Source organism: Oryza sativa, chromosome 8 (assembly GCF_034140825.1).
Source record: "Oryza sativa Japonica Group chromosome 8, ASM3414082v1".
Classification (NCBI taxonomy): domain Eukaryota; kingdom Viridiplantae; phylum Streptophyta; class Magnoliopsida; order Poales; family Poaceae; genus Oryza; species Oryza sativa.
In genome coordinates, this window is record NC_089042.1 from 7998433 (window position 1) to 8021008 (window position 22576).

The 22576-nt window shown below is 40.8% G+C and overlaps 2 protein-coding genes and 1 long non-coding RNA gene across 8 annotated transcripts; 1 reads left to right on the plus strand and 2 right to left on the minus strand.

Annotated features, from left to right (window-relative positions):
* Positions 1-277: 277 nt before the first annotated feature.
* On the minus strand, positions 278-5658 carry LOC4344994 (F-box/kelch-repeat protein At1g51550). 4 transcript variants are annotated; one of them, XR_001548368.3, is made up of 3 exons: positions 4953-5658; positions 1158-2422; positions 278-1065 (listed from the first exon to the last, which is right to left on the minus strand). XR_001548368.3 is itself a non-coding variant. In XM_015795091.3 (2 exons), the coding sequence occupies exons 1-2, from the start codon at positions 5326-5328 to the stop codon at positions 1452-1454; spliced, it is 1347 nt and encodes a 448-aa protein (XP_015650577.1). In that variant the 5' UTR covers positions 5329-5658; the 3' UTR covers positions 278-1451. The 4 variants fall into 4 exon arrangements, 3 of the variants coding, with proteins under 3 accessions (XP_015650577.1, XP_015650578.1, XP_015650579.1); XM_015795091.3 differs by having other exon boundaries at positions 278-2422; XM_015795092.3 differs by having other exon boundaries at positions 311-2426.
* A 7011-nt stretch (positions 5659-12669) lies between these two features.
* Positions 12670-16016, plus strand: LOC9268376 (uncharacterized). Its single transcript, XR_001548091.3, has 5 exons — positions 12670-12814; positions 12902-13148; positions 13230-13328; positions 14222-14284; positions 15619-16016. It is a non-coding gene; the product is annotated as an uncharacterized lncRNA (long non-coding RNA).
* Positions 16017-17326: 1310 nt separating this feature from the next.
* On the minus strand, positions 17327-22306 carry LOC4344995 (uncharacterized). 3 transcript variants are annotated; one of them, XR_001548492.3, is made up of 4 exons: positions 22043-22306; positions 21241-21300; positions 18033-19797; positions 17327-17688 (listed from the first exon to the last, which is right to left on the minus strand). XR_001548492.3 is itself a non-coding variant. In XM_015795565.3 (3 exons), the coding sequence occupies exons 2-3, from the start codon at positions 21257-21259 to the stop codon at positions 18200-18202; spliced, it is 1617 nt and encodes a 538-aa protein (XP_015651051.1). In that variant the 5' UTR covers positions 21260-21300; positions 22043-22306; the 3' UTR covers positions 17709-18199. The 3 variants fall into 3 exon arrangements, 2 of the variants coding, with proteins under 2 accessions (XP_015651051.1, XP_015651052.1); XM_015795565.3 differs by lacking the exon at positions 17327-17688 and having other exon boundaries at positions 17709-19797; XM_015795566.3 differs by lacking the exons at positions 17327-17688; positions 21241-21300 and having other exon boundaries at positions 17709-19797.
* Positions 22307-22576: the final 270 nt, after the last annotated feature.

Consider the following 22576-nt stretch of genomic DNA (forward strand, 5'->3'; position numbering starts at 1 on the left):
CCCACTGTAGATTCTGTTGCTCATTCAAATGCCCAAGTTTGTTACATCTATCTAATAGGAATTACAAGTATTTGCACAAGGGAAAGAGACAGCCGTATTACAGAAATCCTCAGTAATGATGTGTTATGGTTGATAACAAACAAATAGGAATCACAAATTCACAGTTGCACTAACAAAAACGGAACATTGATATAGATAGCATGTCCTGCCTCTTCCCAATGGAAAGTATAGTAACCAGGGGAGATAGAAACCAACTTCAGTAAAAGTAGGTTATCCAGAAATGGTCACATCCAAGATTTAGACCAATATCAGCTGTGAAACATTGCAAGTTGCAACTACATTGCTTCTAGAAAGATTATCAGTTTATTCATGGGTGTTGACTAAAGCAGTAACAGAATTTACAAAGTGAAAAATAGGGTGTTAATTCTACACCGAGATATATGGAGAAAATATCAAGAATCTACAGGATCTCCTACAAATAAAATAAACTGTAAAGAAAGCACTAGCTAAAACTCAAAAACAAATGGTAAAACTGTTTAGAGATTTCATACATGGTGAATGATGATCCTGGTGTAGAATTGTTGATGCTTGCAGGGAGACCTTGCTGTCACAGGGTGGATATGAACAGGAGTTCCATAATTTTATCCCCTGATGCATGATCACATAGTCATTCTGCAAATGGTCCCCACTGGAACAAGTCCAAACCACTGCTGGTCCCAATTCACGGCATTAATGTGCACATGCCAATAACCTGCATGTCGATGCACCGTTAAAAGATTCAGACGTGATCTAGTATCAGTGGACCCAAGATCAAACCAGTGCTCTAACCATACGAAAGCCTCCGTAATGTATGCTGTTGCCAGTGTGTCACAGACACCATCATGAGCTCAATTCAACATGACATGTTTTCTGCATGTGACAACAATTCAAACGATGCATACGGGCATGAACCTGCGCTGAGCCAACTTGTGACCGGGGTGCTAAGATCAAGAACAGCTCCAGATGGTCCCTAGCAATCCTCAACCATGTCGTTTCAGTCTTGTCATTGATGGCAACGATATCCCTCTTTTCACGGTCATAAGAGAGCCCATCAGTGGTAAGGAAACAACGATCTGCTCCGGATGGTATTGACAAACATTCTTTGGAAACATATGTACCTGACAAAGGAATGCCAATTTGAACCCATATGCAGACAAACTCATTCTTAATGGCAGACAGGTATGCATCCCTCCGCAGTTGGCAGACGAGCACCAGTTTGGACCATCATTATAGTGGCCAATATCTGCGAGGTGGAATGTCAACATGGTAAAGGTTTGTCGAAATATTTTCAGGGAGATCTTCAGATCTATTATCAAGCAGTTTGATGTGAAAACTACACAAGATGACATAATTAGGATCTAAACATTATACTGAGAAATTCTCAGATTCATAAGGGAACCAACATGCAAAATCTACAGATGCAACACAAGGTCCACTTGATACAGCTGCCCATCAAACCTCAAACCCGAGGCTTCAGCAGGATGCACAAGGCCATCAACCATTCCGCCAAAAATATACACATGGCAGCCAGAAGTGTCTACACATGCCCCATGAAAGGACCTGTAATTTGGGCATTGACCATCAATTCTTAGCTTTTTCCACATCCTTTTTGTCATTTTCTTGGAACCTGACTCAAATTGAAGCAGAGCAGGTAAATCTAAGGTCCAAAAGTCATCCTTCCGTCGCCTTTGGGAGTCCTCTCCACCATACACTAGGATTTTACCACCTAAGACAAGCGTTGCTGAATGCCCAACCCGTGGAAAAGGCATTTCACCTAGAACACTAGACAGGTCATACTTTAGCTCCTTCCATTTTGGGTACCTTTCATTGATATCAAGCAGCCAGACATCATTAAGCACATCAAATTCTGATCCTCTACCACCAAAAAGAACCATGCGACTCCCACCAATCCAAGTTAAAGTGTGGCCAGAACGAGATAAAGGCAAAGGCTCAGTATCCTCTATTTGGTGCCAAATGCCAGATCGGAGGCCATTAGAGAGATCAAGAAGCCATGTATCCCCAAGCCGGCTTCCAGACTGCCCTATGCCACCATGAATTACAATAAACTTATCATCCACACAGCAGGCTGCATGAGCTCCACGAGGATATGGTGCATGTGGGCCTACCTCCAGCAGTCTCCATGAGATCTTCATCCTGCGAGACTCTTCACAAATGATTTGACCTATCCATGTGTCATTCAAACGCTGCCCCTGATCATTGATTCCACCAAAAAGGACTAATGCATCTCCAACTATAGAGCATGAATGACCGAAACGACCACTTGGAGTGCCAGAGTCTAATTGCTGCCAGCTAAACACAGCAGATGATCTATTCCCAGCTCCATTTCCAACATATGCCACCCAAGTGTCATCAAGATGGCGACCTAACTAGAGCAAATAGAGAACATCAGACATCTGCAGAGTAAGAAAGCATAAAAGATTGGGATAAAATCCAATCACATAGGTCTTCATAAAACAAAGAAAAAGCTATAGAAGGACAGTGTGTACTATGTAGCCACTCTATTGTGTACGAAGAGAGAACAAAATGTGGGTCTCTGATATAACTACATAAAAGGAAATTGTGCTCGAAAGAAAGCACTGCTATAAAAAAAAATCTCAAATCTACCCATTTGTTATTGTCTGTGTCAAATTCTATGAAATCATACAGGGCCCATTGCCATAAATAAAAACAACAATGAAATCCATCAGATATGAAATTGCCAATGATCAAAAGTATTATTTAGATACCATATACACTAAGGTAGATATTCATTTACAGAATGAGATTGACATTTCTATACTGAATAAATTATGAGCATCAATCTGCATGTTTAATCAAAGCAACTAGAATATTTGAGCAGGAACATCTCCACCATTTTAGACAAAAGAAGGAACTTCCAAACAATTATGTCCTTTGTTGGAATTTATGATTTTTGACCACTAGCTAAAACCTCTGTTCGAATAAGAGATATTTGGAAGAGCAAAGCAGTATGAATAGATCAAAATTCCAATATGCTGCTAGTATTTAAAACTCAATTCTTATTTTACAAAGGAATAAGTAAATGGTGTTGATTGATCTTATTTCAAGATTCCACATGAGGTGATCAGCTCATATAGGCCAAGTCATCCCAAACCATGGTAATTTGAGTAACTGGTTTTGATAGTTCAAGAGTGAAATGCCCATGTTTGTAGTTGAGGGTTGATTTCTGAACTTGGTGCATTGACACAGAATATATTCCTAAAGCACACCTCCACATGGCATCAATAGCTGAGGGGATAAAGAAGCAACATACTCTTTAAGTTCTTGGGTTTCCTGATTAGTGCATGGAACAGTATGATAAAGTGAGGACCCGCTAGACTTATTTTGTTATAAAGTAATTTGTGGTGTGTGTGTGTTTGTCCACTTGTGTGCGACTAGGATGGGTTTGCTGTCCTGTCTCTTGTGCCAAGGTACCATTTGAGAACGGTTGCACTTGCACATACTTCCTAGCAGCAAAATACCATGTGAAATTCATGCCATAAGCCTGAATAAGCCCGGCTTGAGAGTGTCAGGAGGTAAGTAGATTTTGCATCTTTCCCTAACAATTTAAGCTTTTGTCTGAAGTGACTAGTAAATGAAACTAAATAGGATTGTTTCCAAAATGCAAATAATACAGGAAAATAACATAAGCACATGACTTTGGTCTATTTTAAATGAAAAATGGGGCAGTACAGCAGAGCTTACTACAGCTGTTAAATATTGTCGGCACTAAGTTGATCTTATAATCAAGATCACTTTGCTAAATACCTAGCAATCAACATGTATGTAAAGATGTCAGATAGAGAAATTTACTGTCTCCAAGTGAAGTCAGTTTTATTTACATTTCTTTTCAACATACTAGATCAAGTACTGTGATAGTTTTCAGCCTACCAATCAAGGCAAACAACCAAATATAATATGGTGTTATGTGATTCACAGTTGGGCCCCAACCAGGCACCACAACAGCATTGGTGCATGTGTAAGCCTTAATTTAGGGAATAGGATGATTAGTTTCTGAAGATGTTATTCCTTTCGGTTTGCCGCTAGTTTTTATGTTCTGTAGTGATTTGTTTCTACCTATATGCGCTAGCACCTCTATTCATTCTACCTTTTGAAGGACCCTAATCCATTCAAGCTATGCCAAAGAAATTAGAAACAATGAAATGGAACTAAACTAAGTTACAACAACAAAAATGAAATAATACAATAAGCTGAATAGACCTAAAGCATTCACAAGAGCATACCAAGTTCTTCTACCTTAGTGCATGTATTATTGTATATTACTTTTCTGAGTCAGTACAGTATAGAAGTGATGCTACAGTTAAGAGGGCTTCCAACTTCTATGGAGTACTATGATTTTAATTATGATTTAGGTCAAATAGTCTTGATCACAGTAGCACTTACTGATCTCTTATTCTAATTAATTAATCCAATAAAGGTATAATATCCAGTAGCATCAAAAGTTCCTAAGCATGAGTCCCCCCCCCCTCTCTCTCTCTCTCTAAACTGCAGGAGTTTCTTCATTTTTTTTCCTTTTTCTTCTTCAAATGGCATCATGAATCTAAGAAAAGTGATTTTTTTTTATCACTGATCATACTACCACTCATACTGTATTCCATTTATCTATCTTAACTTTTAAGCGGGCACAAACAAACAAAACAAAAAAAACTCCATATCTCAGGCGAAATCAACCACCTGTAACAATACAAAGAACAGCTATGCCAAACTAAGGATTTCCAATTACATGTCGATCAGTGAGACTAATCCTAACCAGTTCAACTTCAGTTCATTTTGCCTATATATATACTGCAGATATCAAATTCCTATTTGCACAAAGTAAAGTCCAAAATAATCTAAGCACAGATGGAAAAGTTAAAAAAAAAGGGTTTAATTACCTCCCTCGCAGCCGCCGCCGAAGAGGACGAGCCAGCCGGCGACGAGGTTGAGCGAGTGCGACGCCCGCGGCCGCGGCGAGGCGCCCTTGACGGGGACCCGGCGCGCGGACAGCGCGCCGAGCAGGGCGACCTCGGCGTAGATCCTCCGCCACGGCACGCCGCCGCCGCCGCGGCGGCGGCGCTCGGCGAGCGCGGCGGTGGCCCGTGCCCCCCAGTCGCGGCGGCAGAGCGCCTCCCAGAGCGCGTCGGACGAGGCCCACGCGTGGAACGCGCGGCAGGCGGCGGCGAACGAGAGCACGGACTCCGCGGGGAGCAGGTGCAGGATGGAGAGCACCTGGTCGCACCCCAGCCGCGCCACGGCCGCCTCCTCCTCCATCACTCGCCTCGCCGCCGCCGCCTCCTCCGATCGCTTCCCCTCCCCATTTGCCTCCTCCTCCTCCTCCTTCCCTCTACTCCTACCTACGGCGCCATGGTTGCCGCCTGCTCGATTTCACGATTTCCACCTAGGACACCATGGTTTCTTGGTTTCTTGCTCGGTTCCCTTCGATCCTTACTCAGTACGCGAGTTCTTGGACACCATGGATTGGCGATTCTTAGGCTGATGGCGAGCTGGGGTGCTCGCTCAAGGAAGCAAGATGGGAGTGGAGAGGGGAGTGTGGCCGCCTTGGTTTCTTAGTGGAGTTGTGGTGGTGGTGATCGAACACCTGGGGGAGGGGAAGAAGGAAAGGGAGTAGTGGTAGGTAAAATATTTTTGTACTTTTTTTCTTAACCTGCTTTTTGCTAGTAGTTCAAAAAGTTCAGAGATTTTTCACTAAAATTTAAAGGAAATCAGGGATTTCAGTCCGAAAATAAATCCTGAATTATTCCCTTCACCTCAAGATGATGACACTGCCATGTGTGCTTAAAATGGTTAAGAGCTTTTTCACTCTGAAAATTAATCCTGCATTGTGCTTTCACCTCAAGATGGAACTGCCATGCTGTTTTTTTATTCAAAATTTGTAAATTGTGTTTGAACCTAAAAATTTGTAAGACACTGCTATGCGTGCTTAAAATGGTTAAGATTCGTGGGTGCATGCCTCCATCCACCAGGTTTCAAATCCTGGTACCCACAGATATTACGCATATACATGTGAGCTTTTAATATGATTTCGATGAGATTATGGATGTGTTGCTAGTTTTTGACTCTTTGAGCATGTGTTTGGGAACGTCTTCGTGGAGGTGTGAGTACGGTGTTACGTGTGTACGTGTCGTCTGCCGTGTAATTAAAAAAATGTTAAGATCTTTTTCACTCTGGAAAATAATCCTGAATTATGCTTTCACCTAAAGATGGAACTGCCATGCTGTTTTTTTATTCAAAATTTGTAAAATGTGTTTGAACGTAAATAATATTTGTTGGGCTTACTCGAGATTAGTCATTTTGTAGAAATTTTAGATGAAGTGTTGTGCATATCTTGTTGATTTCTGGCTTTCTTTTTTCTTTTTGTAAGACATGCCAGAATTGGAAGCTAAGAGATGAAGTGGGAAAATCCATCAAATTTCCTATTATAAATTGGCCGTAAAGTTTCGTCAGAGTGAATAGAATTGCAATACATACAGCGGAATATTAGTCAAAGATGTTCTAGCATTTTATTTTGTGTTAAATTTTTTGGATGAATTTTTATGTGGTTATTACTACAATGATATCATAATCATATAATATGTAAAATGTTGAATTCCACGCGGAGAATATGATTTTTGATACAGAGTGTTTTAAGCGTGAAATGAGTAGTTATGCACCGAGAAACACACAATTCGACTACTTCTCTGATTTGAACAAAGAAATTTGATGGTGATGGTGTTAGTTTGGAGGGGAATAATTTTGTCTGATTTTGTTTCGATTTTGAGGTGGCCAGAGGGGGATTGGGACAGAATACTTGTTTCTAGAGCAGAAGTGGGGCATGATTTTGATGTGTTGATGCCTTGTGAAAATGAAGCTTTTATCTCTACCTGAGGAAGGCCTCTTCTTTTGCTCTTATCACACCATAAGTCAATCAAACTCATCATGTACTATCTAATGTTTGTACATATATAAACATAAACTTCAGAACAACCTGAATGAATCCTGATCATTATCATGTTTTTAACTGTTCAAAAAAAAAAAGAGCTGTAGCTAGTTAGTGCTATTGTTGGTTTCACTAATTAATGGGTACACATATAGAAATAAAACTTCAAAAAAAAAACCCCTATTGTTTTCTTTGAAACGTAATCCTGATCAGGGTTATGTTAAGATGTTCAGGAACATCCCTGCAAAAAAAAAAAAAAAAGAGTTCAGGAACATCAAATATCTCCATAATAAACGGAAAATATTAATCCAACCAGGACAAACAATATTCAGAATTTTTTTTTTCTAAAAAAACAGATGGCCCTCATATATGCTCAAGCTGTCCTATTTTGGAGTATGTACAAGAGCTTGAACTGACTGCAACTTCCTAATTAATCAATGCTGAAACTATGTCTCTCTATTTTGATTCTAAAAGGTATCTCTTTTAACAAACAGCAAGTCGCTGTCACCAAACGTTGTTATCCTCTAGTGAGCAAAATCACCTATCCCAGATTGATGTAAATTATGTAGCAGATTATTGTTACGGAATATATGCTTGATTATACGAAATAAACTTAACAAATAATTTAAAATAAGTGATATATGTAATGCAACATAAGTTTTTTTTTTCTAGAAACTTATTTTCAAACTGTAGAAACCAATTTATTTTCCTACAAATAAGTGATCTAAGTAATTTATTTTAACAAGTCGGTAGAAAACATAGCTGAACGGTAGAAGTTCTGGATACAATGTCATGGCTTCTGAGCTAGAACTACTACTGCTGATGCTTAGCATTTCACACATCTGTGCAGATAACAACAAGGCTTGCAAGCGAGCTCAGCAAGCAACGCTACTGTAACACAGATGTTACGGCTAGTGGTTGCCTAGCCAAATTGATCTCTTCAGCTCATTCTTTGCCAAGAACATCCATGTGGTACACATTGTTGACTGGCTAATCTGCACATGGTGACATCAGCGCACACACACAGTAGAAGTTCGATGTTATTATAGGAACTGAAAACATAATTTTTGTAGCAAATATTCAAGCTAAGCTCCTTTGAAACACATGAGTCCAAAAACACAAAAATAGAAAAACCGCATAATTAGAATGTCATGTGTTATCATAATTTATAGGATTTTTAAAGAGGATGCGTGTTTCGATGGCTCACAGGAATTTTGATGGACTCTACAGAGGAGAGACAAAGACACAAGGTTCATTGGACTACTCAAAGGAAAAAAAAAAGAGGTTTAAGCTCATGTATAAATTTCCAATATGGAAGGAATTTATTTACCTCCAATCCTAGGTTCCAAACAAAGAAGTTAGAAACAAATTCCTAATGATAAAAATCCTTTAAAATTTATATAGAAATTCTCCAATCTAAGGAGCCATAATTAGATTTGCTCGAGCTCCAATTAGATTTGTTCGAGCTCCGAAAATTTTCTTACTTTGCCCTAGACATAACCGAGGCTTTGAGTACAAATAAATCATGCATAACATAAAAGAAAAGAAAAAAAAACCTCAGTTATTTTTTTTAAGAAACACGGAACAAACACATGCATACGCACACTCACCCATATAACGCACACACGTACACCTACCCTATGAGTATCTATAAAAGATTAGACCGGTATATCTTATGAGTGATAAGTGATGACTCATGCGGGATGGATTGATCTATCCATCGTTGATTTGTACGTGTAGCACTTTAGCTTGGATATGGACTCATTGGACTGTACTGGCCTTGCAGCCATTGGCTTGCCAGATTACGCTGCGTCGTGGTTATGCCATATTGCAATCTCTAATTGGCCCCACTGATAACATCATTAAAGAAATGCCTCTAAATCAGTCATGTGGACCAAATGGGTTTAATGTAAGCTTCATGACAAATTATTGGCTGGACTTTGGGTGTTATGTGAGAGTTTTCCAAGGCTGACTGAACCTTTAGCGTAGAGATAAACCGATGAAATGACATCTGATCTGATCTACCTTCAAATCCGATTAAACATATGCATGACAAGAGTTTTCTATGTCCGGTGCATATGGATTCGGACAATATTTACCATGGTATGGATGCAGATGCAATATTTAGATGGAGAAGTCACATATTGTTTAGGCAATATGGCCGTATATTTTTGTTGGATTATAAGCGAGGTGAATTAGATATGCGTACTTTATCGCCATCGCTGAAGGGAAACTTCAACAAGGGCAGCTCTTGAGGAAGGCAGTGGTGATGTCTGTCCAGATCTAGCTTCTAGTGATCCATACGTATGTGCTCCGATGCCCTGACAGAGTTGTCATCGGACCTGCGGGACGCTTTTATCCTATCCATCATTGCCGTCGGCCTTGCCAAATAGATGAAGATGGTGGAATAGAGAGTTGCTGGTGCGTGCCTCGCCCTCAAACAACATCGAAGGTTGAGCTCAGATCATCGTAGATGTGGGGCTTAAGTTGTGAAAATATAGTTTCGGGTGACTGGAATAGCGATGACGACATCCATCCTAGATGTCATGACCTTTTTGGAGGCATCACATTGGAGATTCCATGTGGTGCAGCATTCTTGGTGGATGCATTTCCATCAGATCGGCTTCAATGATATGGCGGTGGCACGATCTAGGAGAATGACTATTTACAGCTAAGTTATTCTCCGATGTTATCTTTCGCTTTGGTTTAACGTTAGTTGCCAGTGGTGATGTGTTACCAATTTGATCAACACAATGGTCGGCCACTAATTTTGGAGAGCCAATTTTCTGTTTAAAGAAGATAAGAATTGCATATAATTTATAAGCCAGGGTGAAGAAACAATGATTATGCAGATTCTCGCTATACATACATGGAAAATCTATCCTTGAGGTGGTATTTTAAGTAGTTTTTTAAAGGGTTAATTTGATCCATGTTATTGCAAATATGCCATTTCAGATGTCAATGAAATTTTACAAAATTAGAACCATGCCACTGCCGTCACATTTTCCATCCATCTCCTTCCTTCTCCATCTTATTCCTTCTCTCTTCTCATCTTCTTGCGTTGCGAGCGACAATGACGGTGGTGGCCGAGCCCGTGACGATGACACCGTGCTCTCCCACCAGCGCCCTTGCCGCGCTGGCCGCATGCCTGCCGCGTGCTCGGTGACACCGTCAATGTGCCCTCGTCCTCCGCAGCACCGCCCTCGCTGTGCCGGCCGCATGCTGCTGCGTGTTCGGCGGCGTTGCCCTCGTCGCGACGGTCGCATGCCCAACATTGCCGCCACCACGCCCACTCCTCTACGGAGGAAGGAGTGCTCACGCTCGGTGAAGATGGGCTGCGTGCTCAAGGACGTCGACGATGACGGCAAGGGGTGCCACTCCGCTGCTCCTCACATGATGATGGCGAGGGGCTCCCGCTATGCGGCCGCATGTAGGAGAACAATGAAGATGAGGTGCTTGTGCGCCCAACCACGGATGAGGATGACGAGGGGATGTGGGTGCTTCACCAGCGCCGCCCTTCTCCTTGCTCACGGCGCAATCCATTTCTCCGGTGTCGTGGCGTTCGCGGCCGCTGCTCCTCCCTCGCTCCCGCTCTCGCGCTTGGCAAGGATAAGTCGTGCATGCTTCCCATCCATGCGCTTGGGAACAGCAACGACAAGGTCCGTCGTGGCATCTATGGTCGCTGAGCTCTGTGCTGCCCTCGTCCTAGATCTGCCGTCCCTTTGAGCAATGGGGAAGAGGTGGAGAGATGGAGAAGAGAGCATGGGGGGCTTGCTCTACCGGTGCCAGCACTGGCGGCGAGATGGGAAGGAAGAAGATAAGGAAGGATGAAAGCAAGAAGATGAATCTAATATGTGGGTGTAGATGAGAGAGAATATGCAAAACGTGACGGTGATGGCATGGTTTTAATTTTGTAAAATTTCAGTAACACGACTATAAATAGGCGAATTGTAATGACATTTATCTGAAATTGCATATTTACAATGTGATGGGTCGAATGAACCTTTTTTAATCAAGCTATGATTTTGTAACATTTAGACGTTATAATCATGGAACCTCTTGTAATAAATGGCTTGGGTGTAGTGTTACGTCCTGATTTTTTTTTAAAAAAAAGTTTGATTTCTATTAATTTTGGGTCCTTACCGATAGCTTGTGTGAAGGAAAGGATGGAAATGATTTCTATTATTAAGAAAAGAGAGTAGCTATATTTATATTTATGATGCAATACTAGAAAAAATTATGATGCAATACTAGAAAAAATGCTAGTGCGTTGCATCGGGTGAAGACTATGTTAATCTTATTTTGTTATATGGTTTAGTTAAGGTGAAATTCACCGTGTTAAATTCGCTTGGATATATTTTGTTAGAAAATCATGAGCTGCAATTAAGAGTCCGATCGTCTCAAGTTAGCATGCGGGTTCTTTAAAGAAATCCTATATACTTATATAGTTCATCCCTACTAAGCGAAGGTAATGCTATTTCTCTCTTCTCTTATTAAGCCATATCACCCTAATTATTTCTAACCTTTGGATAATAGATCTATGGTCTAAATTATCTCTTCTTTCTTCTCCCATAAAACATGCAATCTCAATTATTTTTAGGCTCAAATTATATCAAATTGTTTTAGTTTTGATAATCAAATTATATTTGGGACTATCTAGAGAACCGTCGAAAGTTTTTTAAGGAGAAAACTTTCAAATCTAACTATAGTATAATTGCAATATAATTTCACTATAACTATAATGTAATTCGTATATAAGTATTAAAATAATATATGTAACATTATATCTAAATTATATAGAGATGATAATGTAGTTACAGTGCGGTTACATAGTACTTCCTCCGTTTCATAATGTAAGTCATAGATATATATGTCTAGATTCATTAACATCAATATGAATGTGGGAAATGCTAGAATGACTTACATTGTGAAATGAATGGAGTAGTTACAATGTAATTACACTGTAGTTACATTGTAATTACATTGTAGCTGTCACATACCACAAGTTTGGGTGTATGGAAAACATGGAAATGGTGGAAGAAGTAAAATAAATAAAACTTTTGTCTAAAACTTTTATGCTTACTTGTTTGTGCATTTTGTGGTGTATGCATATGCATTATAGGATCATATTCATACTTAACTAAAACCAATGGATCAAAGAAAAATTCTTGGAACAACTCATCAATCTGGGAAGAATTTGTGGTAACTTCTTGCTGACCTTAGAAACCAAATGTGAATTTTAATTTAGCTTATCAACTCTCTAAACACTCAAGCACAGGATTTTGACAGGTTCTCTGGACCACTCTTTGACACTCTGCCAAAATTCGATCTTGAACTTCTAGGCTGTAAGACTTGATCCAAACTATAGTTCAAACCTTTCTTTACAACTTTGCCATTGGTCACTAGCTCTAACTTTGCCTGGAACTAATTTTAAACTGAACCCAAAGTTGGAAATCCACCTCTGTTCTAGACTTGGCCAAAACCTAGATCTCCTCTCCTTGTCTCTCACTAGTCGCTGCCATGTGGGCCAGGGCTGCATGGCGGGACCCCATTGTCAGCCTCACATTCCTCTCCACACGGGCCCACTGTAGAACTCGCGCGCCACGCGTGTGAGCACGCGTCGAGCACGGGAGAGGGCGAGCTCCTCCTCTCCATCTCCGCCGGCGACCGTACTTAACCCGATCGGCCGACCAACTTTCTCTCCCTCTCGCCCTTGTCTCGTTTCGCGGAAGAACCGAGGTACCCCACCTCGGATTCGCCGGGAACGGAGGCGCCATCTCCGACGCCGGCGAGAGAAGTCCTCGACTCCGTCGCAATCCGGTGAGCCCCATTTTCGTTCAATATGCGCTCTGTAATCCCCTCTCAATGCCGTCTCTAACACCACCAAGAACGCCTCATTTGGTGCAGCCAATCTTCGGGAACGCGACCGCGTCAACTCGGAACACCGTCGCGCTCTGGACGCCGCTGCTTCGCCTTTGCTCGTCGCCCGGCTTCCACAGTTCGTGACAAGCTGAGCCACCTCGCCACGAGTTTCATCAACCCCTGTAGATCAAGAATCCCGAAGGAATCGACGCAAGGTGGACCACGGTGGGAGATCCTCTTCTTCTTCCCCAACTCCGGCCGCCGACGCCATTCCTTTCTTTCTCCTTCTCTGGTGAGCTTCGGCGCAATATTTTTCGCCTAGAGCTACCTTGTGCTGATCTAAACAGAATCATGCATCCTCTCTTTGCCGTAGAAGCCTGGGGGTACACCGTCGATGACGACCGTAGCAGCCGCGCCGTCGCCGAACCAGTACACCGTCGCCAAGACTTCGCCGAGCCGCATTTGCTGCTTGGTGAGCCTCCTAGTAGTCCCTAGAGTCCTTACCAAACGCATGCACGATTAGATCGAGCCTCAAAACTCACATGCATGTGCAAGCCGAGCTTAGCCGCCGCTTCTAATACCCTATCAGCCGCTATAAAACACCAAAGCTTGCAAGAAAGCCACCAATAGGTTCGCACAGTTATTCTCTATACTTTTTGTTTTGGGAGCTTGAGCTGAATCGCCGCTGTTCGCCGCTGGTGATACTGTGAAGCTCGCGGCTGTGCTGCTGCTCTGTTCTGTCCAGAGCAAGGGCATGGCTTTTGAAATTTAAAGACTCCCAGGAATGTATTAGCAACTCGAGCAGTCACTTACATATGGGGTCGTGCACTAATCTATAAATAACATAAAAAGCAAGTCCCTTTTTGAATAAAATCCTGGAACTCGTGCTAGGGGCTGCGGGATCTATTTCCCGAAAACCCAGGGGCTTATGCGAAAAATGTTACTCGCTGACTGGTGGACCCAAGAGAAAAATGATTTGAGAAAATTGGAGAAAATGCAAAACTAGTTTCCTATCAACTGAAAAATGACAGAACTTTAGAAATTTGTAGAAAATTCATCCTAACTCTAAAAATTGTAAACTAAATATTGCTTGAATCATATTTTCATGCTCTGCATCATAAAAATGTTTAACTTAGCAGAATCATAAAGATTTATGTCTCAAAAATCCGAAATGCATTTAGGACCTAATTAACATGTAAACACTTTAAAAATCTGTAACTTTGGATGTAAACTGTTAGATTGAATTTTCTTTCACTGAAAATCAAATTAACACAGAGCACACCAACTCCATAAAAAGCATTCATTTTAGAGCATGTTGGATTTTTATGTATGTTTTACTTTTGATTTTTGCATATGTATGTTAAGACGATTCGCAGCCGAGTCTTGAGGAGGCCTACTTTGTAGCTGAGCAAGGAGTGGAAGAGCAAGGCAAGCCCACCTCCCCTCTTTGATCACATTGAACCTATGATTTGGAGGTTTTTTTTTGAAAGTTTGCAACATATGCATGTCCATTGTCCACTAATCCATTAAAATCTTGTAAAATTTGTTAGATCAACTCCTTAACTTACATTATCACCTGAACTCCACAAAAGACCTTAACCATTATTCCAAACCTTAGGAACAATCCATTGTGTCATATTAAGAATGATGTTTGAGGTCACAAGTCTATAAAAATGCTTAGCCATGCTTAGTGATGAGTTTACTTACCATTTGGGGCTCAATTACATATATAAAATGAATTCTTTTATGATCTGGATTAAAATGATAAAATGTGATATTTGTTAAATAAAATGTTGGAAAAATATGGATTTTAGGTTTGTGCCTCATGTGGTACACATACGGTGTTTAGTTGTGTGCCGATAGAGCGAGAGTGTGCCCAAACCGATCTAAGGACTTTACTCAGCATCAGTTCATTTCGTATACAGTACAACCACACGTGCTAGTATGGGATAGCCCAAGCTTAGTAAATTATTTGTGGTTTAGCCTTACATTCTGGTAGGCCGGTGTGTATGAGTTCGTATAATTCAGAGGAGCTTCCTATTTACTCCGAAGTGGTAGTTTAGGTGACTAAGCATGTCCAATACAACGGTATTGTGCCACGTGGTGGGTTCCCGTTGTGTCCGCCACCACGGCGTTAAGTTTAAGGCGTGGGCCCGCCACTTAACGGTTTTAGGTCATATATCGAGTATGGCTTAGGATGGAGTAACACATATCGTGCTGGTGTAAGGCTAAATCATGAATCTTGGAAGGGCTTTGTTGTGAGTAATAAATCGTGTACTTATGTATCGCGTGCCATGCTTTTGCATGATTATTATTTCACATCATGTGGGTAAAGTGTACGTACTCTGCAGAGTTAAAACTAATCGATTAGCCGTGCTCACGGTCAAGAGCGGCGTGTGAATATGTCATGAGTATAGACATGTGTTTTATTCTTCTAAAGCTGAATTTGAACTTCAAAATGTGATGTGGTTTGTGGATTATATCCTTGCTACCATGGAAGGCAATAAGGAGCTATGTTATATGTGTTTAACATCTATTTTGATGCCCATTTGCTAAATGTATGCTTGCTGAAATTTAATTGAAAATAAATCTGAAATTTGAAATGCTCTTTGCAAACTAAATTTGCTTTATGCTAAAATTATCCCATGTTATCTCTACTTTGAATATGCCATGCATGTAGAGTACTAGGCTTGCTTGGTGCTTGTCAGTACAATTTATTTGTGCTGACTCTTGCTTGTATTGTTGTATTGTTGCATGTTTAGAATTGGTTGCAGGTGAGATCACTCCTGAGGAGGATGATTTTGATGGGGAAGTTTCTTTCTTCTAGGATGGTTCTTACTTGGGTTTACCCTAATCGGTTGCATGAAAGATCATTTGGGTAGAAGATGCTTCCGCGAACCTAACTATTCGGCCAATTATGTATCTAAGTTATAAGTTGTTCGAACCTAACCTAGAATCTAGAACTTAAAACTTAGAACTCCCTAAGTTGAGATATCATGTACTTGGATGAAAGTGTTTAGTGTGTTCCTTTTGTTAGGGACATATTAAACATGAGTATGAGTTAAAGATATTTGAGATGTTGTAGATCTTTAGCCAATTTTGTCAAGTCTTCTGATTGTGTAACACATCTGGTCGACGCCTTCGAGTGGTTTGACGGGCACATCTCAGGCTGAAGTTGACTGGCAGGCTAAAGGCCCAACAATGTCTCACATATCAACAATGTCTCACATATCTTTCTCTTGGAGCGTCGAATGTCTTAATATGTTTGATGGAAGAATTGTGTTTAGCTATTCATCCTTCAAATATACTAAGGGGTTCGGATGTCTTAATATGTTTGATGGAAGAATTGTGTTTAGCTATTCATCCTTCAAATATACTAAGGGGTTCGGAGTGCTTCCGACAGTAACTAGGTCTAGTGTAGTTACATTATATTGTAATTACATTGTATCTAGGATGTAACTAGAGTATAACAAAATGTAACTCATTTAACTTTTCAAAAACATGTGGCAGATCGATTGGCTAGCACATACGGCTTCCAGGATGGAGACCCGAGGTTCGAGCCCCTGCAAGCACGCGTACATATTTTTTTTCCCAAGTCTCACGCGGATCACACGGCCAGAAAATCAAAAGTTTTCGGCCTCCAAAACCGTCGACAGCTAGCTATCAAAACCGATTATATTTTGTGTACATATTATGCAACTTAATTTTCCATAGTAACACGGTGGGATATTCATCTAGTTTCTTATACGATTTCTTCTATATTTCCAAAAGCGAACGAACATAAAACCAACTTAAATACTTAAATACGGATTTGTATTTTCAAAAGTGAACAAACTTAAAAACCGACTCATACACGAATGACGTATCAAAATACCGGCAAAACTAAATTTGAAACATAAGTCAAATTATTTTTAATACTGTAAATTACCTATATTTACATAGTAATAATTACACCGTATATTTCTAAACTTTGTAAATTTTTCAATACACAATGGATAAGAGAATTAAAATTAAAAGTAATTTTGGAAGAGGAGATAGAAGCACACTTACATATAGAAGACAGAAATCACATACAGAAAAATTAATAGAAATTATGTGAAAAAATATGGCGTCATAATTTGAGCACTCCCATTAAGAAAATCCAATATTTTAAATACTGGCATATACGGATTATCTGATACTAGCTGTTAAATTAACCCAATTTTGTTGGGCTTGTGCCAACTTCTAAAGACCGATACTTGTTAGCTGCTTGGCTAGTGTTGCTGCTGTGGGGAAATATCAAGTAAAAACCATCAAATAAATGAAAATTGTATCTAAAAGTTCTAAAAAGTTACTTTTGATAGGTGTAGGCATGAAATAGATTTCTGAGAATGTGAGGAACACCTAAACTCTAATTGGCTTGCCACCAGCACATACATGTACATGAATGATGACAGAATCTTGAAGATATACAGTACAACATCAGTGTCGTAATTTAAAGATTTGTACAATCAATGAAAATTTGACAACACGCACAGGTCAAGACAATCCAACTGTTTATGGAATATGGACAAGTATGCTCCAGAAATACAGAGATATAATACTAGCTGCAAAAGTGAGATTGCCTAGTGCATTAGATTTCTATTATATCACATATCCAATTCATATTGTAAAGAATAATGATGTTTCTTTTACTTTATGACAAGAAAGCACGCACATTAGAAAATGTCTGGGAAAGTATGCACACAAATATGTCTGCATAAATTAGTTTATAGAAGATCAAGGGTGGAGACTCCTGTGGAGAACACCTGTACCAACTCCTGTGGAGACTGAAGAACACCCAATTCATATAACTGCAAAGTGACACAAGTGATTTCTTGCTACATCAGAGTTCAGATTTTGCTCTATGCAACTACCAGGTAACTGGCAAATGGTTAACATTGGTTTCTTTCACAGCTATCTTTCTGCAAAGATCAACAACCATCTATCTGTGTAGATTAGCATAATGATAAATTATTACAAGCATTTTCTGTGCTCCCACACTTACGGAACCGACATGATTAAAAAACAAACGCCGGCCCAGTGCTTGAACATTCTTAGTAAGGAAACCAAATCTAGAATACTGATGTTACTGAACTACTGACATTTGGACAACAGAAGCCCTAAATTACTGATGTAGTGAACCATGAGGAATTACCTTTTGCTGGCTTGATCCCTTTCGTCATTCCACAACATCTTTTACCTTCTCAACACCTTCAGAACACTGAATTCGGATGGGGCGTACAGTGGCATGGAAGGAGTGTTTCTGGAGCATACTTGTCCATCTAAATAACTGAAGTGACTGACATTTGGACAACAGAAGGCTTAACTGCGATAATTGGCTATAAGGTACTTCCTTTTGCTGGTCTGATCCTCACACAGTTCCACAACATCTTTTACCTTCTCAACTAGCTCCTCCAGACCATCGACACCAAAGCTCTCATAGATAAGAGTCTTCTTGTACCGTTGTTCATAGAGAGACTTGAAATTACCCAGTGGAACAGGGCAAGAGTAACAGACAAGAAGCTCCTGAATCTCCTGTCTGAAATTGTCTAGATGGCTATCGAAGGCATATGCTCCATCTACATCTGGGTTAATGTTCCGTTCATCCTCTGAGAAATCATCTGATGAGCTGCCCAACTGCTGACCTGTTCCTATAGTGCTTTCATCAAGAATAGAACCACCTCTATTTTCCTTTTTCAAAATAATTGGTGTGGTTGAATATTTCTTCAGGTTACTATCACCAGAATTTCGAAGGCAAATCACCTTTCTATGACCCTTCCCTATGACCACAAAAGAGTCAGCAAGCTTTTCAAAGAGATGAATAAGTTTAACAGCTCCATATTCTGATACATAGAGGTGTCTTCCAAAGAGTTTTAGATATTCTGAAGGAACACGGACAAGTGGAACAGATCCACCTGATAACTCAAACAACCGCAACAATTGGCCCTTCAAACCTTGAAGATCACCAGGACGAACCCACCATGACCGCTCATCTGGCAAACCTTGGTCTACATCTGGACCTTCATTCAAACTACATGCTAAATTATGTGACCTTGATGATGTGCCACAGTTCCCATCTGTAACTGTATAGAAAGCTTTGGATGGTTCTCTAGTGGTTTGAGAAGAGTTATAGCAATATATCTGGTTGCTGGTAGTTCTACCACTGCATTCATTTCTTGAAGTTCCCATGTAGACAATGGCCTCCTCTTCATTCTGCGTGTCAGGGAACGACCCAAAATTCCCACCATGTTGATATCCTGGAGGATCGGCAAAGCGGCGCCCTATGGATCTAGGGGCCACAATACCTTCACCACGAGCAAGACTAGGCCAGTCCCAGACGAAACTCCCAGCACTGCTCAATGCTGAAGATACAGTAACTGAGGATGGAATGGCCAGGACAATAGTGTATCCACGCTGACCAAGTATATGCAATGCAGGAGCAAAGTCCACGTCACCGGATATAAGCATAATGGATGATGGTGGACGATTGTCCAATGCAAATAGAAACATATCAACCAGTATAGCCTTATCAGCAGCATCTTTCCTTCCATTTGGAACATCAACAAGTTTGACTCCAGTTCTTTGACATCCCTCTCTGAGTCTTCTTGGGAAGGCATTGAAATCACCGTATGCAGAGAGCATTGTCACAGCACCCTTAACAACAGGATGTAGCCGTAATGCCATCCGGACATTTCCAGCAACATCTTCTGGTCGTACATCACTTGGAACAGGGCAGTTCTCAATATCCCAAAAGATAGCCACTGGACCAAGAACTGAAACTGACTGGTTATTTGCTTGAGAATGCTCCATATTCGAAGTGATAGCTAACATCATGCTTGGGTCTGATTCTGAAGCCATAGATTTTGGTGAGGGTGAAGCGACACGGCTAGCCATTGCTTTATCTTCAAAAGACATGTTATCTACATAGCAGAAGGAAGATAAAGATTAAGCAAAAGCCAAATTGAGAGATTTTAGGAAATGCAAACATATGATGTCTTCAAATCACATGTAATACATACAGAGTATGTACTTTCCTGCTCCTTAAACATGTGAATCTAGCTTTCAAATTTTATTCCTGAATACAAGTCATTTTACAATGTCGAGATAACTCCGTGTTGTTTCTCCTTTGTAATTTGTATATGCCTCTCATTCATTATCCGTATCTAAGATCAAATTAATTTAGCATAATATCTAAGAGGAATAAGTAACAACTGAAGGGGAGCATATAGCTTGTTTTCCTATGCATGCCTAGATTACAGCACAAAGTCCAAGAAAGACATCAATTTGGGTATGGACAGAGTAACCAATAGCATATTTGAGCTGTTGTCACGGTGTTCCCCTAGCTGTTCCTATAAGCAGTCCAAGCAAATGATTCATCCTATCAAATTCAGATAGGATATTCAAAGCCTTAGATGCCATAATTCAGATATTATTTCCTGCTTCTAAGAAAGATACAAAGTTACAGGGATATTAACAGGATTTCATGGCTACACCTAAATGCAAGTGTCTAACATAGTAACATAGTAGCAGCTGCATTTCTAAAAGATGCCTGGAGGCGCTCAGTTTTCTTATTCCCACTGAGCACAGATGTCATCTTGTCATAACACATAAGATGGATTGCTCTTCTCTCTTGTAGAAAAGGAAATATGTGATGGAATACATCTTCTTGGGTATGGCTGCACAATGCTCACTGGGGGCATGACACAACACAGTACACAAAAATTAGGTCTACTAGTTCCAAGAAATTAGACATGGCTGGCATGTGGGACCTATTGCTATCAAGTTTTACAGCAAAGAACCATAACATCATCATCCACCCATGTTCATAACAACTAAAGCCATCTGACTAGGCAGCTTAAAGGATTGAAAAGGGGTGCAACATAAACATGATGCACTAGTAATGGTCCAGTACTAGTGAGTTAATGACAAATAAACACAATGCAAGGTGCATAAGATAAGAGAAATGTCATGAACAGCAGAAAGCAAAGTGCATAGAAAGTTAGGAACAATCCTGCAATGGCATATTTTTGGAAAAGAAGATCAAGTACATTTATGTGTATTATTTTGTTCTTTGGTTAATTTTTTTAAAAAAGAATTAAAATACATACTCATTTGACAAATATTGCATTTTTTTAACAAAAGGAAAGCGACCTTTCAGTAATAAGGTAAATAGGACAATGAGTAATAAGCTAATATGTGCACTAACTTCAAGAAAGAACTAGCCTGTGAGAAGGAAAAGAACTTCACATTAAGATATCAAAGATTATTATCATCAAGCAAGATACCCACATTCAATATATTATAGAACACAGTGGGTGAACATAGTAACGAAGTTCCACGATACAGCAAAAAATGGTGCTTACATTCTTCCCAGCAGCACATCGTGAGACACCCAGGAGCGCTCAACACCCCAAGACCTCTATCTAGCTCATGTATAGCAGAAGTAAGCTCAAAATTAAAACCATAAAAGGATAATATCCCATGATCCTACAACTTTCTAGGAATGTTAATGCACATACTAGACTAGTAAAAACGGGAAGGAAATACGCCGTAACCAATTTTTTCGATCACATAACTGATTACTTCAGATAACATGCAGGCAAACAATAAATTATCATCAGGAATACAACCACATGCCTTAACCTTCTAGTGGAACAAACAAGGCAGTTTTTATCCAACATGAGCCGCTTCCTAAATCCTAAGCCCAAAAATTGAGTGAAGTCCATTAATAATTAACTAGGCGCTCTTGTGTTTCTCATGGCAGACGCGGATCGATCAAATAATCTCATCTGGAAACAAACTTCCTAGGAATGACAACACTAACTGAGAACGCAATCAACGATCCAAGAACGCAAGCAGACCGAAGTACTGGTCACAAGAGCGGATCAGACAGGTTAAGGCCGAACCCGAGAAGAAATTTCTAGCAAACAAGCCGCTACTGGCGCTCCACCACGCATCAATTGGACTCAGAGCGATTTGTATTAGCGAAATAAAACAAGAACAACAATTCCCTCAAAAGCTTCAACCCAAGAACGCTAGGGTTCTTTTCTTCCACCACCACATACGAAGAAAAGAATCCAATAACACCCCCTATCCTACAGGCGGCGGCGGCGGCGGCCGGCTCAGCAGCGCGGCGGCAGAGGAGGATATAGGAGAGAAGAGTACCTCCGATTGATTCGACCAAGGATGGAGGGATCGGTGAGACGGGACGAGCGGCAGCGGTGGGAAGGCGATGGTGTCTGGGGCGGGGGGGAGGCCGGTCGATCGGATGCTCCGGCCGGTGTGGACGGGCGGGCGGGCGGGGGGAGAGATCACCGGCGTTGGTCGCCGGCGGCGAGCGGAGGGCGGTGTCGTTGGTGGGCGAAGTGGATGAGGTCGGCGTTTGGCCGGTGGTGGTGGTGGAGACGTGATGAGAGGAAAAAGATCGGCGAGAATGTTGGGAGGTGAATTGAACTTTTGGTTGGGCCCACCGACGTTTCCCAGTTGAATTGGGTGGGCCCACGGAGCAGTGAGACGAAGAGAGTCGGAGAGCCCTAGTGGGCCTTCCTATTTCAGCCCGTGCGGATTTCTTAGTCTGGGCAGGCTTTCCTCTCCCGGCCCATCGCGGTTTCTTGGGAAGTAATGCGTGTCAGTTTGTTATTAACATACTAATTAATATTAATTGAGTTTTAATTATTACCATCTTGAAAAATATATTTA